At 31.8% G+C, this 19,308-nt stretch overlaps 1 protein-coding gene across 1 annotated transcript; it reads left to right on the top strand.

The window, feature by feature from the left end:
- The first annotated feature begins 2,099 nt into the window (after positions 1-2,099).
- Pex13 (peroxisomal biogenesis factor 13) lies at positions 2,100-14,243 on the top strand. The gene is made up of 5 exons (XM_088230371.1): positions 2,100-2,823; positions 8,308-8,444; positions 10,002-10,138; positions 11,771-11,939; positions 13,263-14,243. Exons 1-5 carry the CDS (start codon positions 2,429-2,431, stop codon positions 13,709-13,711), a joined length of 1,287 nt encoding a protein of 428 aa, XP_088086497.1. The 5' UTR covers positions 2,100-2,428; the 3' UTR covers positions 13,712-14,243.
- The last annotated feature ends 5,065 nt before the right edge of the window (positions 14,244-19,308 follow it).

Genomic DNA, 19,308 nt, shown 5'->3' with positions numbered 1-19,308 from the left:
ATGGCCTCAAAATTGAAATATTTGAGTAAATTATTATTCTCAAGCAATAAAAAAAAAAGAAAAATTATTACGTAATGAAGATCCCCAGAATTGGGTATTCATTTACTTACTTATTATAAACCCTCAAATTTTTAATTTGAAAGTTTTATAATATACAGTGATTTAATGTCAAGACTGGATCTTTCTTAGGGTGAGGGATTTGAGTGAGAAACCCCTTGATGGTTTTTCAAATATTAGAGTTGTTTTTATTTCCATTTTTTTTACCCATATATTTTTAATGTTTTTTTTATTGCATGTTTTTTTTGTATGTGATTTACCATGCATGTTTTAATGGTGTTTTTGTTATACGTAGTAAATATAGTGATATTAGCTGTAAAGGTTTATACATATTATTTTCGTCTTAACTCGACATAGGACTTTGGTTCCATGGAGTTGGGACTTAATAAATGTGTCTCAATAAATGTCAAATTAACATTTTGTGAATAAAAAAAAAGAAAAAAAAAGTGTAAGCTTAGTAAGAATGCAAGTTGTATAGAATTGTAAAGCGCCGTTGAGGTGATTTTTCACAAAAATGGCGCTATGTAAATTAGCCAAATATTATTGAATACCCACCGTTATTTCCATGTAAAAATATAAGTACAAACTAAAAAATATGTTCTTTTATATAATGAAATTGATTAGCATTTCAGTCGGCCTGGTGGTGTAATGGTCAGCGCATTTGCCTACCATGCGAGAGGTCTCGGGTAAGATTCCCGACACGGTTGATATGAAATATTATTCAAAAGGGTGTTTTTACACTAGAATATTTCATAGTCCCTAGACTAGTACCTGAGGCGTTAGACTGATCATCTTATCTTCATGTAACAAAAATGATCAAGATACGCTGCGATTAGTGTACTCATGCAGTGCCCTATGCACCATTTGTGCGGAAAGGAAATGATGATGATGAACATTGCAATACTGTTTATATTTTTATCCGAGAATTTTTTTTTCTCGTATTTATTTGACAATATTGTAGTCTGCATTACTTTACGGGTAGTTTGAAGGCTGTAAATATAAGGTATAATAACATTGCAAATGACAAGTTGATGAATAAACAGCAGGTAGCTGCTAAACAGTAGATATGTACAGAAAATATATGAATGGCTCATCACCAATGGATAATTGATCGTAATTAAAAATAATGGAATCAAATTGTAGACTGTTTAATATGCTGTATTGGCAAATCAGCTCTAGATAATTCCAATATTGAAAGAATAATATTTAAAAAATATTTTAGTTCTTTACCTAAGCCAATTTTATCACAATTGTCGATATTAATTAATTTTATCATATTTATTCATTTGAATGCGTTGTAAATAAAATATTTTAAGAATCAAAGATAAAATACTGATATCATTTAAGGATTTATGTGACAATTTCGTAAAAAAAGTTGATTAAAAAACATACTTGAAGTAGTTTGTAATACTCAAATATGGTGTATACAAACAAATCGAATAAAAACACGTAATTGTTGTACAATTATAATTTATACGATTAATGAACCCTGCAACGTGCGGTGATTCAGAAAAATAAAACTTAAATAACCCGAGTGCATTAGTCACAAACAATTGAGTTTTGATAATTCTCGGTGTTTTAAAAACACCGATAGATTCTTACATCTTTCTAAAACGTAGTGAATAATGTATACAACCGTTTTATTCAACAATACACGATATTTGCAATTATTCCGAAGAGCGGGCAGTGTTATGAAACGCTCAATAATAACATGACAGCACAGGTGACATGAAGACCATACATTAAATGGGAGTAAAAATAATCGAAATTTATAGAAAATAATGAGTATGGACTTACAATCAAAACAGCCTTGTGACAGCTTGCTTTCTTGAGCACAAATTCACTAGCAATTTAATTACTCGCAACACAATAATATCACAAAAATATAAAATGTTGTACTAAGGTAAATAATCCGACATTCCGCAGCACCATAAACAATTCTCAAACTGACAATTAGAATGACACAATGCGTAAGTACTTTGAACACAAAATTGGTATATTTTTTAAATGTTTGAAACATGGCAAGCTTCAAACCCATAGACACGGTCGCACTTCTATATTCTATATTGCGAAAATGAAAATAATAAAACCAGTTGAATAATATGTCAATAACGTAAAAATGGGATATTTGTCTTGAACTTTGCCCTGCATGGTCTAAGAGTGTTAAAGAATGCGAATCTTTAAATTGTGGTAGTCTGTTTCAACATAATTTGTTACATAGACGTTTCACTATTTAAAAATAAAGTATATTGGGCGGATTTAGTGATCTGTCATTGCATTGACATTTTCCTTATACTGCATAATTCGATTTGTGTGCAGTGGTATGATATCGCGTATTTGAGTGTATTTTTGTTTTCTGTCGGTCGAATCAATGACGTCGCCTTCGAAGCCCTGGGAAGTTGCTGGCGTTAACAGTCGCATGGCGAATCTAAGTATGGATTCTAACGTTTTGACGAGCTCCGGCCCATCTGGCGGGCAGTTTCTGCCTCCTGGGAATAGAGGGGTGGCTCCAGCGCTTCCCGCTAGGCCTAGTACGGCCCAGAGGCCCATGATGGGCATGGGGGGTGGTTTCGGGACGCCGTACGGAGGATTCGGGTCCTTCGGAGGCGGTTATGGGAACAGTTACGGCGGTTATGGAAGTGGCTATGGAGGCGGCTATGGGGGATACAGCTCCGGCTATGGGGGATACGGAGGCTACGGGCAGAGCTTCGGCAGCCCTTATGGCGGATTCGGAGGAGCAGGGATGTTTGGAAACATGGAAAGTCAGTGAGTATAAAATACGCACAAAATTCTTTGCATATTTTGATATTTATGACAGATATACATAGTACAGTCGAACTTGGTTATTACGAGGAAGACTGAATTTATTTATTTATTTTATTTATTTCGAATACAAACAGATTTACAGGTTAAATTAATATATTTTTTTAAAAACTATATAAAATGTATACATAGTTGGGCCTGCCATCCAATTATATGTATTCACTAAATTATACTGTAATAAAGCGACGACGGCTTGAAGTTTAAACTATATAAATAATAAATATACTATATATTAAAATAAGATAAATATGGACAAAACAAGGAAATAGTGGAAAGGAAAAGAAGGAAATTGTAGTAAAGGATGATTGAAGGAAAGTAAGACTGGGAAATTACATTTGATTTAATGATTAAATGAATTATGAATGAAGAGCATGAATCAAGCCTATTAATTCTCTTCTGTACATATTGTATGGAGTGTTAAATATATCAAGACTATTAAATTTTTTGTTAAATGTTTCACATATACGAGGGATCGTAGAATGTTTCCGATGATTAGTTTTAATTTTACAAATACAGAAAATATCAGAGTCTAGTTGGCCTGGAGGAGACACGGTAAGCAAGTAGATTAATGAGTTCCGGGGAATCGAATTTATTATTTACAATTTTGTAAAGCAGGATCTGATCAAACATATCTCTTCTGTGTGCTAATGAATCAAGGTTATAAAATTTTAATGAAGCTAAATAATTTGGAAAATGCAAATGAAATTTGTATTCTGGTTTTTTCAGGAATCCGCTCGTTATAAGCATTACTCTTTACACCAGAGAAAGGTTTTTTAAATTCAATCGAAAATTATAATAAATGATTACAAACCTACCAATTTCTAAATTTTAAATTCAGATAAATAAACATAATATTTTTTCACAATGTTGATAATGTGATAAGGACAGAGAAAACTTTTTACACATCATCATCATCATTCCCTTTCCCCACCTAATGGTGCATAGGGTACTGCATTGGTACCCAACAATCGCAGCGTATCTTGATCGTTTTTGTTACATGAAGATAAGATGATCAGTCATACACCTCAGGTACCAGTCTAGGGACTATGAAATATTCTAGTGTAAAAACACCCTTTTAAATAATGTTTCATATCAACTATGCTGGGAATCTAACCCGAGACCTCTTGCATGGTAGGCTAACGCGCTGATCATTACACCACAAAACTGAGTACACTCCATCATATTTCGCACCGCGTTCTATTTTACAAATAATTGCCACTTTTTCACAAATTGAAACATTACCGCTTGTTAGTAGTCATGTATACAATTCAAGGGTTAGGTTTTAACTTTTTTGCATTGACCACAGGAAATTAAATTTAAAAAAAGCATTGTAAAAATCCCCGAAACAAGGATGTCATTCATTAACTACAAAAGAAGTTGTAAATTGTAATGCGGTGCTGAGCCTGTTTTTTTTACACGCAATTTCAACCTTATGTGTGATTCTTTGTCAATATTGTCTGCGAAAACACCAATTAGGTACTTAGACACTTAAATAGTATCATAAACATAAACTGATACCAACGCCCAGCGGCATCGGTAATAAGTTAGTCCCCCATTTGGATTTTATTACTTATGATAGTTCTTATTTCGAAAATTACATTTGTAACCAATTGAATAATTTTTGCTCAACTGCTGACAATATTTTTTTCGATATGTCCGAGAAGAATCTCGTTGTCAACTAATGTTTCCTCGTTATATCTGAGATCTCGCTGCTTATTGTATTCGAACCATTGAAACTTGAACTTACCACCTCAATTCAATATAAAGTATATTTAAGGTGTTGCCTAGTATATAGGTGAAATAATTCAGTCAGATAAATCTCAACTGCATCAATAAGGGTTTCAGCTCTTTAACTTCACAATGATCCACAGATGAAAGAATTGAAGGAATATAGATGTTCTGTTCCCCGAATTACAAATTACTAGCGAACATTAAATTGCGTTGTTCCAAGATTGTTCAATGATCTCCCACAAACCATCATCAACATGAAAAATCTTCAAATGACAAAAAAAGAACTGAAGAAATATCTTCTTGATACTTTATAGTGCCTGTTTATAAATAAATCTGTAAAATACAAATAAAATAAATGTAATTTAAACCCGTCATAAAAAAAAATAAAAAAAATAAAAAATGTTTCCCACCGAAAAGTCTTTAGACTTAGTGGGTAACAAATTCTTTTATGTATTTTTAAATTATAAAATAAACGCTGCTCTGCAGCACTGAAACTGAAACATATGGTGAATGTTACACAGTGTGTGTGAGCAACTCGATAAACTTGAATGACTTCAGAATACATGCATAAGGTATATTTTTGGTCTTAGGAACCATGACCACACTGATAATCGTGGGCAACTAAAATGGCTCAAAATTAAACAGCCGAAAGACTATCACCCTCTCTCATTTCTGTTCACTGTACTTCATGGTCCTAACGCTCCTATATACCTCCATGAAAAATTTCAACGCTTATCAGTTCATGGTTTACCTCTTCGTACTAATTCTCAAAGCACTCTCTTAGTACCCATTCACAATTTCTCTTTTTTCTGTAACTCATATAGTGTCCATGCGGCTCCACTTCGTGTTACTACATTATCTCTGTTTATATCACGTCTAAAGAAACATCTCCTTTCTCTTCCTTAATCTCTCCCCCTTTCCTCTTTTTTCCCTTTTCCCATTGAGTAATAGTATTAATTTAAGGTAATTTATATACAAATACAGTTATTTATATTTTTATTTATCTTTAGCTTTTTATTTTCTATTGAATATGTTTTGTAACTTGAATTAAAAAAATAAAACTTTTAATTTATTGGTTGATTAGAAGAAATTGCCATTTGGCCAATGTGCAATCAACATTATGTACAAAAAGTTAAATAAATGGATAAAAATAAAATAAAGTGGCCACTTAAACCAGCCAATGACAAGTCATAAGCCCTGTATATTCCCTTCTATAAAATGTTCTTCATCTCCGTTTTAGTATTTATAGTTTTTTTTATTAATAAAACATATAATACATATAGTAGATATTATACTCCCAGGAATTATTAAAAAACTCATTTGGGACCGTACATAAAAAGAAAATATTTTTGTGAAAATACATAATATCATTGACTTGGTGAGTCCTGTAATAAAAAAAATAATTTAAAAATATTTTTTCAAAAATGTAATATTATATTTAAATAATAAATAAATAGTACATAGTTAATACATCCAAAATAGCAAGAAAACATTATTTAAGAAACATAAAACACAGTACTTTACACCATAAGACTACCACTTAAGAAAAAAACAAAATCACAAAATAGCTTAATGTATAAAGGGTTAAAACTGTATGATGAGATGCCTGAAAGTATGAAGAATGAAAGAAAACTTACGGATTTAAAAAAAAAATGTTATGTTTATTGTAATAATGTAGTTATGTAAGAAATATTTAATAAGTATTTGTTATAATTGTAAATATATTAGTTAATATACAATGTAATATTAACTAACTTAAGTAAATAAGTAAAAAAAAATAAAAAATATATATATATATAAATTACATTAATAAATATCGCTATCAAAAAGATTTAAGTAATATTTTTTAATTGAGACACTTTTGGATTTGCTATTCGACTTTTAGTGTTTTAGCTCATCGGGCAGTTTATTAAATTCGGAATGGCCAATATTTGACGATTATTGTAAATAAAGATCTTTGGTATGGACCCATTTTGGATATTAGGGTCATCAAATTCTCCGAATGCAAAGTTCATCTGATGTTTGTTTTTCCTCCAGTTGCATTTAAAAATGTTTTCATTGAAATGTATAAACCATTTAACTGCATTTGGCACCTATCCTACTCTTTAACGGCATTGTGTTTATGTTATTCCAAACAGAAATACAAATTATACTTTTAGATTTGACAGTGATAAAAATATCACATACCTAATTATGATAATTCTCGCATCTTAATAACTTATTTATATGTAGACTCATAATCATACCACTATTTGTATTCAATAGCGCGTAGGGTACTGCATTGGTACACCAAATACTATCCTGGTACATTTTAAGTTAATTGTTTTATAAATACTTACATTTATGAAAAATATATTATCTGCTATGTTTTTTACGCATTACAATTATTTATTTGCATCTAAATATTATTTCCGATTTTTAAAATGTATGTGTTATTGTATTCAATTACATTAATAATATTTTGAGTACTTATGGCCGAATTGAGTATATTAGACTAGGATAACCCCACATATAAGGCATAGAAGAAACATTCACATTCTATCACCTCTTCACAATATTTTGAATAATCCCACTTCGCATGTTTATCTGAGAGAGCTCTTCCAACCTTTATCACAACATGTACTACTCTTCGTTCTTGTAACGAGAGAACCCTTTTAATACCCATTTATCGCTCTAATTTTTTTTGCCTCCTCTTTCACAGTAGTTGCTGATCGATTATGAAATAATCCACCCACTAATGTTACTATCTAAATGTTTAAGTTGTTTCTTTTTCTTTCTTTCCCACCCCCTTCCCTTTTTTCATAGTATAGTGTAGGTTTTAAGTTAATTTTTGTTTCTTATTTTGTATAAAATTATATGATTTATTTATTTTATTTTATGAACATATACGGCTAAATTGCCTTTTACAAAACTTCTAATATAAACATACTTGGTTTAAATATTTAAAATAAAAAACATACATTACTTTTTGCCTAAGATTTACAAACAAAAATTAACCCAAAATTATATAATACTTCCAGCTGATGTTTAAAACATTTTAAAAATGAAATAAAATATTTTAATGTATTAATTAGCAAGAAAATCATAGAGTACTGTTTCAAATAATCATTATACTAAAGGTTTAATTACCATTCACCATCTTTAAAAAAGTTTAAAAAGTTTGTTCTATAGGAACAATACCAGACACTAAATGTACCCGATACGTGGGAATAACTATTGCTGAGTTCATGAAGTATAATTACCTCCATAGAATATGTCCATGTACTTGTAATTTTCTCAAACTAAATAGTTTGGGTAGGTAGGAAGAAATTGCCATAAGCCAATATGCTCACCCTTATATGTATATAAATTGTATTTATTTAGTGTTGAATAAATATGTTTCCCCGAGTGGTCCCAAATATTGGCCTCGTGGTGTAATGGTCAGCGCGTTAGCCTGCCATGCAAGAGGTCTCGGGTTCAATTCCCAACATGGTTGATATGAAATATTTATTTAAAAGGGTGTTTTTACACTAAAATATTTCATAGTCCCTGGACTGGTACCTGAAGCGTAATACTGATCATCTCACCTTCATAAAACAAAAAAATGACCAAGATACGCTGCGATTGGTGTACCAATGCAGTGCCCTATGCACCATTAGGTGCGGAAAGGGAACGATGATGCGATGAAATATATTTTCTGTATTGTGTTGTTTATAGATTTATTCAACTGGCAGAGGAGAACTCTCGTCCGGCCTTCCAGTCCATCGAGAGCCTTGTGGGGGCGGTTGGGAGTGTAGCTATGATGCTGGAGAGCACCTTTATGGCCATCACCAGCTCATTTAGAGCTATTCTTGGTATGTAATAATCTTAGAGTAATAATACGCTACCGGCTGATTGGGTCGCCCATACGGACAAAAACCATTCTATGATTATCATCTATGAAGTTAACTAGAGTTTACAGCAATACAACGGGCCTTATGTTCTCAGGTCGAGAATTGCAAGTGCAAACCGAAACTGTCCGTTACACGTTTGTTTTTATACTAAAAAACAAACCAAAAATTTGGAACGCTTTGGTTCTGCGCAAAAGAGTTAAAGGTCTTCTCTTTAAGCATGAGCAAATTAACCTATGCACCGTTGGATGATGATGATGAAATTTAAGAGTTTAAAATTGAAAAGTTTTCCTAAGAAAAATATTTCTAAGAAAAATATTAATCACATACAATTGAAGTCTGTTGTATGTTGATTTTACCACAGAAATATGTAGTAATAAGATGTAGTAATCTGTCCTCGCCCAATAAACCCATGTATAAAATTTTGTGTCAATATCTTGTAACTAAAGGAATCAGTAGTTATACTTGATATTAAAATACCAACTAGTATATATAAATCACAAACATAAAAATGGGTAAATATTAACAAAAAAAAAAAAAACAAAACACGACACTGGTTAGAACACCCCCATATATCCATTGGAAAATACATTATTATATTGTCGCTGCGCCAGCTTTATCTGTAAAAGGATTTGACTTTTTGAAATGTTTTTAATTTCTCATTAAGATTACACATTGTAGATATTTTTTTGCTGTCACAAGCAAGAAAACATTAAAATAATTTAATTTCGGGTAGCACAAAAAACATTAGTTGGGAGTCTAAAACCTTCCAATCAGCCTCAGAGCTAGAATAAATGTTTAAAACAAACAAACAAACCATCACGCCGTTTCTCCGTAAGGGTAGGCAGAGAGGATAGAACGCCACAACACTCTATCTTTGCATACAGATCTCGCTTCCTCTACATTCATACATCTTCTCATGCACGCGCGCCGATTATTCCGACTTTTGACATGTCCATCTTTAAGTATTTGTTGGATTTGGTCATGCCATGTCTTTCTCGGTCTTCCTCTATTTCTGCATCCATCAACATTCGTATTGTAAATATTCTTAGCCGTTCTCTCGCTGTCCATTCGTTCTAAATGTTTAAGTATGTAATTTATCATTAAGATTGATAATGTGGCTCATTAACAGACCAGACACTATCACCTAATTTGTTATTTGTGACCTTTTACATCATAAATATCACATTATGACTACTGATCTTCTTTTTATCTTTTACATGTATGTATATATTTAAGTATAATCAGGCATAGTATTTTCCCAACAAATTTCTAGGCACAACAGGCTAAAAATTTGTCCATTATTTGTTAGCTAACAGATATTAAAATTGAAAATAAAAGAGAAAAAACAAAAAATAATAAGGCTTTGAGAAAACATTCAACGACATATAGACAATCTGGACTCTTATTTATTTAGTGCGTAGGATTTTGCATGGCCTTTATTAGAGGGTAGGAACTCCAACCAACCTTTAACAACCTAAATCCTACAAGTATTATAAATGTTTTAATTTGTCTTTACAGGGGTAGCGGATAACTTTGGCCGCCTTCGTTCTCTGTTCGCCCAGTTTTGGTCGGCCTTTGCTGTACTCCGGGGAATTAACTGGCTTTTGAAGAAGCTTCTTGTGCTAATGGGAATAAGGACGCAAGAAGAATTCAAGGTAATCTAGAATATAAGTAATAATAATGGAAGACTTGGGCTTGGAGTAGGAGATTTAGCAACAGATATAAAAGCACTCGTCCTCTATTCAGTAGTCTGACTCTTCAAAGACCTAGGTTTAGAAGGCTACAATTAAGTTACGGGGACCTGTCACAATAGATTTATTTATTTATTTAACACTTTATATACGTTTACAATTTATATACATATAAGGGCGGGCATATTGGCTTAAGGCAATTTCTTCCTACCTACCCAAACCGTTCGGTTTGAGAAAATTACAAGTCCATGGACGTATTTATTTATTAATGGACTTAGTCCTTTAAAAAAAATGGCAAATGACACAATTGAATAAAATACAAATAAAGAAAATTAAAATAAATTATTTATTATTCAGAATCTTATTATTTTATACAAAATTTGAAAACAAAAATTTACACTGTTATTATTATTATTATGGATAACTTATATTGCGCCATTTTGTAATGTAATCCCTCAAGGTTGCTTTACATAGTGACAATAGATAAATAAATAAATTTAATTGAAGCTTTTAAATTTGTAATTTATTTAAAACAATTTATTTTGTTGTCACATGCTACGGATTTATTTAAATGATTTAGAGAAGTGAGTTTTAAGTTTTTTCCGAAACATCACTTCACTTTCACAGCCTCGCACCTCTGCTGGGAGAGGATTCCATGCCATAGGGCCTGCGACCGCAAATGCGCGTTCACTAAAATACTGTGAAGAGAGGAGAGTAGAGGTGATGGGAAGAACAGAAGATCTAGATCTACACAGGTCACCTACCCCCATCTACAAGAATAAGATTAATAATGGAAAAATAAATAAATATAGCACTTAAGAATACAAAATACAAAGTATTGCACAGCCCTGCTTGCCTCCAATAATAAACTTATTATTAATATAGCAAAAGGCTTGTGGGTTATTTTAAAAATAGTTCATGATTTCGATCTAAGTTTGCAATCAAATTACCCGTTTATTGAGTGTCAATTATTTTTCCTTATGTTGATTTTACACAGCGCAAAAAATATTAAAGTATTCAAGCCTTAAAAGGTTTTGTCTTTCTATTTGAATCAAATATTCAAGGGTCAGATATTAGAAACACTACTTTGCATCATTCCAACAGAAGCAATATTACTGACGATTTAACTGTCAACCATTTCCTTACTGCGCCTTAAACATTTGCGTATTACGGTTCTGTGTAGTCATTACACATGCAAAAAATGAGATATTTTGATTTGAAAAAACCGAATATTCATAAGAAATTGCTTCAATTATTTGTAGTTGAAGTCAAAAGTGATAATATTTTTTATCTAACACGAAAAAAAGATTTGCGCATGCTCCCAGGGCGTGAGAAAGAACCGACTCAGACGAAACTGGATGAGCTACTAACTGGTATCTGGCAGAAGTACTGGCAACTATGCTGTTTGCGCATGTGATGCGTGAAATTGTCTCTCTCGCTTCTGAATATACCTGTAGTATCGAGAGTGGAACGTAAAGCGTGTGTGGGACAATCGTATATTCTGTACTATTTTACTTCATACTCCGCAACATGCGACACATTGGTCAACTTTCTGTTGTATTATTTCACACCGATGAATATAATTGCATATTACAGGCGTGGGCAGAAGCAACAGCTGCCCAGAACTCGGGCGCCGCTCCAGGTACCGTGGCCCGCCCTGGCAGCTCAGGGTGGCCCGTGCTCTTGTTCCTAGGCGTCATCACCACTGCACCTTACATCATCATCAAACTCCTGGGATCCATCACCAACACCATACAATCTACCGGTGAGATGCAAACATGTATATAATATCGCAGAAAAATAATTTTATTATGTATGTATTTTTTATGCAAAGTCACTTCTGGTTTCAAAACAAAACTGTTTTGCCAAGGTATAAAAATAAGCGCTTTGATTAAAATGAAGCGCGCTTGAAGAGGGGCACTGTTAAATTTTTAATATTCGAGCCCATATAATTAGAATTGTCTATTTATTTTTTTGTTGATTTAAAAAATATAACTGGTGTTTTTTTTTCAATAAAGTCATACTGTGGAAGCTGGCAGTTGATTGGTTCAGTATTGTTTGCCATTTCATCATGCAAAGACTAACACCCAAGCAGGTTTTACAAATTGTGGAAAATTTATTTCCAAAATCAGTGTTCAGTCAATCCACTGTTTTACTGTGACAGTATTTTTTAGTGATAAGGCTCATTTCTGCCATAAAGGTTTTGTCGAGAAGCACACCTGTCGCATCTGTAGCAATTCTAATCCGGAGGCGGTCCATCAGCTACCGATGCACCCTGAAAAATGCGCTGTAGAAGGTCGAAATGCCATCATCAATGGAAGTTATTTAATTGGATTGTTATTTTTAAACACAAACAAAAATATATTTTGTGCATTTATACTTTAAACCTTTTTTTTCTTGTTTAATCTACCTATTTGCATATTTAAAGATATACTTATCCTTTCTTTTTTTAATATGTTTTAACTTTTTATTTTTTATATATCACTAGCCCGAAAATTTCCGATTTTGAGATACACATGCTGATTTGTTAATAAATGAAATAAATTAATGTTTTCAAATAATACGATATTGAAGTTCGATAGTTAACCTTTGTGAAAACATTTATAATCTATTTTAAATAATTTAATTCGCTCATACCCTTTGCACACCTCAAAGTCAGATTATCTTTGAATATGTTCTCCAGAGATATCTCACTGTTGCTTTGGGCTAGCGATATGTACACTTATCGATTAAGTACTGTTGTGTTTATAATAACAAAAAAATATGTATAATAAAACTCAATATTTCAAATGTTTATTTCCACTAATTATGTCTGTGTGCTGTATATATTTGTAAATAAATCAATCTAGTACAGAATGATGCTCAAATAATTTTTGACTAAAACTTAGTCTTCAACAGGATGGTGCCACATGCCATACTGCACGTAAAACTATAAACTTATTTAAGGAAGAGTCAGGTGACAATCTTATCTCGAGAGATGGTCTTGTGAGCTGCCCTCCTAGATCTTGCGATTTGACACCTCTAAAATCTTTTTTCTTTCTTTTTCAAATTATCAATTCTGTTCAGTAAAATATCTCTTCTTTTTTAGCATCCAATCCATCTTCCTGGCAAAACCCTCATCGGGCATTGGCGCAGTACGACTTCCAAGCGACTTCTCCGCAAGAGATCAGCTTCCGCGCCAACCAGGTGGTGACCATCGCCCCGGAGTCCGTGCAGGGCAGCCTCTGGAACTCGGGATGGCTGATGGCGACCGTCGACATGAAAACGGCAGGACTCATTCCCGCCAATTACGTCAAATTATTCCGAATGACGACAAATACTCCCGTAAACAGCTTGCCCAATGAAAATGGACAAATTCCCAGCCAAATTTCACAAGTCGAACAAGACAAAAGTCCTCAGGGGATTATGTCTATGAACGAAGGCGTCCAAAACTCTTCGGATCACGCCGCAACCAACCTACAAAAATTAGTATTAAACTCGCAACCGGAAGTGGTTGATTTTGACAAGTGTTTTGAAGACTCTAAATCTAGTGAATGACGTAATTATCTGATTGAAGACTTTGGTTGAAATTAATAAAAAAATATTACTTGCAATAAAATATACAAATTTACTTTGTATGCTATAAATCGGCAGTTTTATAAAATTTGGTGGTAGCAAAATCTTCATTATGTGTTGATTGGAAATTAATAACGATTTAGTGAAGTGATTAATTTTACAACGGGACTCGTAACTTTAAAAAAATTAATTAGAATTTATTATAGAAATCAAATATGGTAGTACTTTAATCCGCAAATAAATATTTTGGTTAAACTCGTTCGCGGACACATACTTCTCATAGGATCCAGTCATATACACCCATATCGTAACATTCTTTTTTTTTTTAATATTTCACTTCGGATTGGATCATGGTTGATGGTTTAAAGTAAATTTTATTTGACTAACGTACTGGGACACTTTTGTTGCTGAATTTTTTATTACGGGACGAAATACCTCCTACCATATAATTACTTCAGTTTGACGTAGGCTGTAGTCGTCTTTTCACTACCAACGTCTTTTAGACTGATGAAAAGAGATCATTTTCTAAATGAGAGACACAATTTTAATGACTAGCTGGGATAACCGTGAACATAAGTACATATCCTCAAGTCCGTGTCATAGTTGCTCTTTCATTCATTCATTCATTTATTCACACAAAGATACATAATACAAACAAACAAAAAAACATATCTCTAACTCTATGAAGCCAAGAGCCCTGTGTTGAGTTGAGATTCAACATAATGGAAAGTGAAAGCATGCACATTATTTATTACACATGGACAACACGCTTAATAGTATATAAATCTGTGCAATGTCTCGCAGCAGTCTCCTGCAATTCTCTTCCCTTAGACAAAATCCAATCCTGTACGCCTCTTCTGAAAATGGCTATCGTTTCGGAGAACTTAATATGTTGATCCAAGACATTGAACACTGTTGGGGCCACAAAAGAGAAATTTCTCTGAGCGAAATTCGAGCATTTTTGGTATTAAATAATTCAAATTACAGGAAAACCAGTACGAGCATTCTGCTGGGATTTTCTCTTGAAACCGCATGACCGGTAAAGTGTCGCTGACTCTTTTTAAAAAAATAGTCTAATGTCCAGTACCTTCATAAATTGAAGCAATGTCTCAGATGGAAAAATCGGGGGACACCGAAGCATCACTCTGAGTATTAAGTTTTGTACATTTATTAAGGGGTTCATGACAGACGCTGTTCAACCTCCCCAGCCCACTATACCATAGGTAGCCACTGACTGGAAAAGAGCAATACACAGTTCTGACAGTGCCAATATCCAAGATGTTCCTAAATGAGCAGAATATATGACACAGCTTTCTTAATCTGGAAACCGGTGATTGGACCTGTACCTTTCATCGTAGATTTCTGTCAATAATTATTCCTGGATATTCAATGTGGGCAATTGGTTTTAAAAGCTGACACAAATAATCAGATTTTATTTCCAGATTAAGATGGAATTCAGGCGATGACCTGTTACCTGTACTGAATGTGATATCTTTGGGAATATTCATTTTATGGTGCCACTTCACGGGGGACGTTGACTGTCATGATGCCAATTTTTGTTTTGACGCTGACGCTTTAAATAAGGAACTACTCTCTTAAGTTTTTAAGTCAGGATGTACGTCATTTTCTTGCTCTGCGTTTTTCTTTAATTTCTTGTAAAATTATGGACTATTTCATACTTCTCTCCCTGCATAAAACGTTCCGAGTACTTGAGCTTTCTTTTCTCAATTATAATTAGTATTTCTCTTTAGTTTTTTATGCGTCTTTATACGTTTTTTATGATATTTTAAGCATTTTTATATGGTTATACACAATTTTATTATTTTACAAAAACATTACTGTTGGTTCGGGAGGCCTCTCCTATCGACGGGTGATATAAAACTAATATAGTGCAACCATAATATTGTTCATAGTGTTATCATAGAATCTATACAAAAAACAAACATCATGACACCGTGAAGAATATTCTGTATGTACTGTATTAGTTTTTTATCACCCGTCGATGGAGGAATGCTCTCTCGAAACTATAGCGGTGTTCTTGTAAGTTTTCTTTTGTGTGAATGCCGATTCAATTAATAATATTTTTCTATTGCACTTCATTTCAAATATTTCAACCTTTTTAACCTATTCCTACCGAAATAATGTTCTTTACTTAGTTTTATATTAATTTAAAACATGATGTTACATATTTACTATAGAATAAATGTGGCCTACTGTAATAAAAACATGAGAAAAATTCTTCAATATTTTAAATAACTGTTGTGGGGGCTGTGTGAAATCTTTGAGAGAAATCATGATTTTCTTTTAAGTCAAAATTTTGAAGAATTGTGAATTTTATTCTAATTTATTTATTTTAGTTTTTGTCACAATAAATAGGCCTCAAATGACACTTTAAGAATCTTCAAGTAGTACAGTCATCTTAGTGTACATAAATATGTTCATTCAATGAAATTGCATAATTTATTTTTTATGCAATATATTTAAAACTTGACTTAAATATTATTTTGAAGGATGACAGGAATTTGCTTGAAAACAGACAAACCAGCCAGAAGCCAGCTGTTAAACTAAAAAATGAACTTTTTTGTGTAATTCAGACTACCAACATAAACAGAAAAAATAGAGAGATACCTGTAATTTAAAAATAAGCTTGTTGTTATAGAAAAATCAATATTATTTACACAATAAATATAAAAGAAACAAGACAATGAAGCTTCACTATAAAACCTCCGAAATATTATCATGGAGTTGTATGTTTAGATTAAAAATGGTTTGGAAAATATCTGTATTATTTTATAGCGAATTACCATTTTTAATTTAGTTTTACTGTGTTTTTTTATTTTTATATAAGTAATGAATAGGTTTTTGTAAATATCATTGATTTATTTAAAATTAACATTTGCGTTTATTTGTATATATCATTCCTGAATATGAATTAAAATTTATAAGTGTTATTATTTTATGTTTTGAAATTAATAAATCAATGAATTAAAAAAAAAAACAGTAATCATGTCGCATTGTTTTTTCCAATATATACAATTCAAATTTCACAAACACCAAAATATTAAAATGAATGTTAGTATTTTTTTTTATATAACCACGTACCAACACGTTTACTGGTTTCGAGATGTATCTGTCTCTTCGCCTGGACAGTAAATACGACACATGCTATTAGGAGCCAACACCACCATCCACTGATTATATTTAAAAAAGGTTTAATTTTGTAGAAACGATAGTTTAAGAAATAAGGAAAAGGGTAACTCTTTTTAATAATAATATTATTTTTACTACTTTCATTACCATATTTACTTGATCATAAGATGCTTGTTTTTTTCCTATTTTGTGTCTCTGTATTCGGGGTGCATCTTACGATCATTGTAAAATTTTGTGTAGTAAAATTGTCCTTAATTTCCATCAAAGTGTCGAGAAGACGTTATGATACTCCATTGAAAAGAAAAATTGTTAATGAGAAAAAGCGCAGAAACAGAGCTATTGGACATAAATTTGACTTGAGTGAAGTGAATATTCGATGAAATTTTGTTGGAAGACCAGAAAAAATCATACAGAAAAAAGGCAGTCACCGAATTCAATTAAATATAAGGCAGTAAAAAAATATTATGAAATGGGAAAAAACATTTATGAAGAAAAATCAAAATTCGAACAGAAGGTTAAGAAATATGTGTTAAACAGCTTATACATTAAATATATGTATGTACATTTTTATTATTAAAGCACACATAAGAATATGTTTATGTGTGCCCTATTTCAAGATTTTAAATAATAATAAATAAATAATATAAAAAAACGGCACTGAATCTAAGAAATTTCTGACCCTGATAATAAACAATACGACCTTTTGAAATAAGATTGTATGTCTTTGTCTGTTTATAATAAAGTTTTTTTGGTCTAGAAAAAATAAAGGCGCGTCTTATAATTGAGGAACTACAGTATATTCCCTTTTCCAATTATTTACATTTAGCATATTATTCATCCCAACTCAACACAGGAGTTTAGTCCCACCGAGTTGGGACTTGTGCCTCAATAAATATAAATAAATAATAATGTCTAATGGCAGAGATATTGTTTTGAGTTTTTTTTTTACATATTTATATTTTATTTGTAGGTAATTTTAATATACTTGTAAGTACCTTGTAGCATTTATATATTGTATATTTTCACTTGTTATTAAAGTACATAAATATTTTATTGTTTTATTTAGCTTGCTTTTAATTTATACTTCATCGTTGGATGTAACATATACACATGTAGACACAAAGTCTTATTATAATATACATGTTATTAATGGTAAAAAGGCTAAGTGACAGATGTACCATTATAACCGAAATTGAGTTATATGAAGCACTTTTCCAGGATTTTTAAAAGCGCCACCCTTGGATATTGGATGTCAATTTCGGTGTTTACATAAAAAAATCCTCTTACCCTACTTGATTTCCATTTTCTAATAGTGAGTTATTTGCAACTCATTAAAAATGGCCCCAAAATTGAAATATTTGGGTTAGTTATGAGATAGCAAATATTTATTTTCATAAATAATAAAAAAACTAATTCTTTTGCAAAGTTTTACTTTATTTAATTTGACTAACGAGCGCTTTCGCCTAAGTAAGGCATTTTTAGACTGGTAATTTTATTGATATTTCATCAAAATCATAAACTAAAGAGTTTTATTTTGAAACATCTACAAAAAACATAATAATTATTTAATTTCTTAGATTTTCACGGTTGTTTAGATTCACAATAAGTTTTGGGTTATAATGTCACGTGTCGTTTGCGCTCATCCTATGTTTTGGACTGCATTTCAGATTAACAGGCTGCATATAGCAACAACTGCGTCACGGTACAAATCCTAAGTACATAATACTACTTATAATATCAACATCAACTCTGATGATGTACGCTGTAATGCGATCCGAAACATTAAAGAAGAAAGCATGTGACACACTGCAAAATAACCTAAAAATCTCATTAGGCCTCTTGTACGATATAAAATCAATGGATTTAGATCACACAAAATTACACCTATTTTTACAATCATTGTTTTGATTTATGTTAAAATCTGTTTTAGCTCTAATAGTTTTGCATAACACCTGTCTTACTTACATTGTTTTGGAATCAACTCAAAATAAAAAGTTATTTTTAATGTTGGAAGCACTAACTTTGTGAAACATTGGTAATACATAGATTAAAATAAAAGTACTTCGTTTTTCAAAGAGAGTTTTGCCGAAACTAGTTAGTTATTTAATAGAAAAATAAAGTGGTCTATAAAAAACAAAGTAATTTTCCCCTTTAAAACTTTTTTCTTGGCAATGTATCTCATAGGATACATATATTGAATTATGACTTAATTTTTTCTCATGAACTAAAAGACGAGTAAAACAGCATTCAGTTAAATCTGCTTTACCATATTTTTCATTCTGCATTATCACAATTCATAATAAGCTTTGATTAAAACAAAAAAAAAATGCTTGGGATTCTGGTGTGATTTCTGCCTCAATCATCAGATGTGTAAAGAAATATTTTTTCATTCTGTCAAGATAAGGGTTAATTGATACCAAAATGAAGTT

The sequence above is a fragment of the Micrasema longulum genome, unplaced genomic scaffold, assembly GCF_059751315.1.
Source record: "Micrasema longulum isolate JH-2025_06_02 unplaced genomic scaffold, ASM5975131v1 h1tg000748l, whole genome shotgun sequence".
NCBI classification, from domain to species: domain Eukaryota; kingdom Metazoa; phylum Arthropoda; class Insecta; order Trichoptera; family Brachycentridae; genus Micrasema; species Micrasema longulum.
This window is presented reverse-complemented; position numbering and strand designations above follow the sequence as displayed.

Excerpts from the sequence above, each read along its gene's own strand:
- Pex13 (XM_088230371.1), top strand. The coding sequence starts at position 2,429 with ATGACGTCGCCTTCGAAGCCCTGGGAAGTTGCTGGCGTTAACAGTCGC. Across the intron at positions 2,824-8,307 it reads TTTGGAAACATGGAAAGTCA|ATTTATTCAACTGGCAGAGG; the intron begins GTGAGTATAAAA and ends TGTTGTTTATAG. Across the intron at positions 10,139-11,770 it reads GGACGCAAGAAGAATTCAAG|GCGTGGGCAGAAGCAACAGC; the intron begins GTAATCTAGAAT and ends TGCATATTACAG.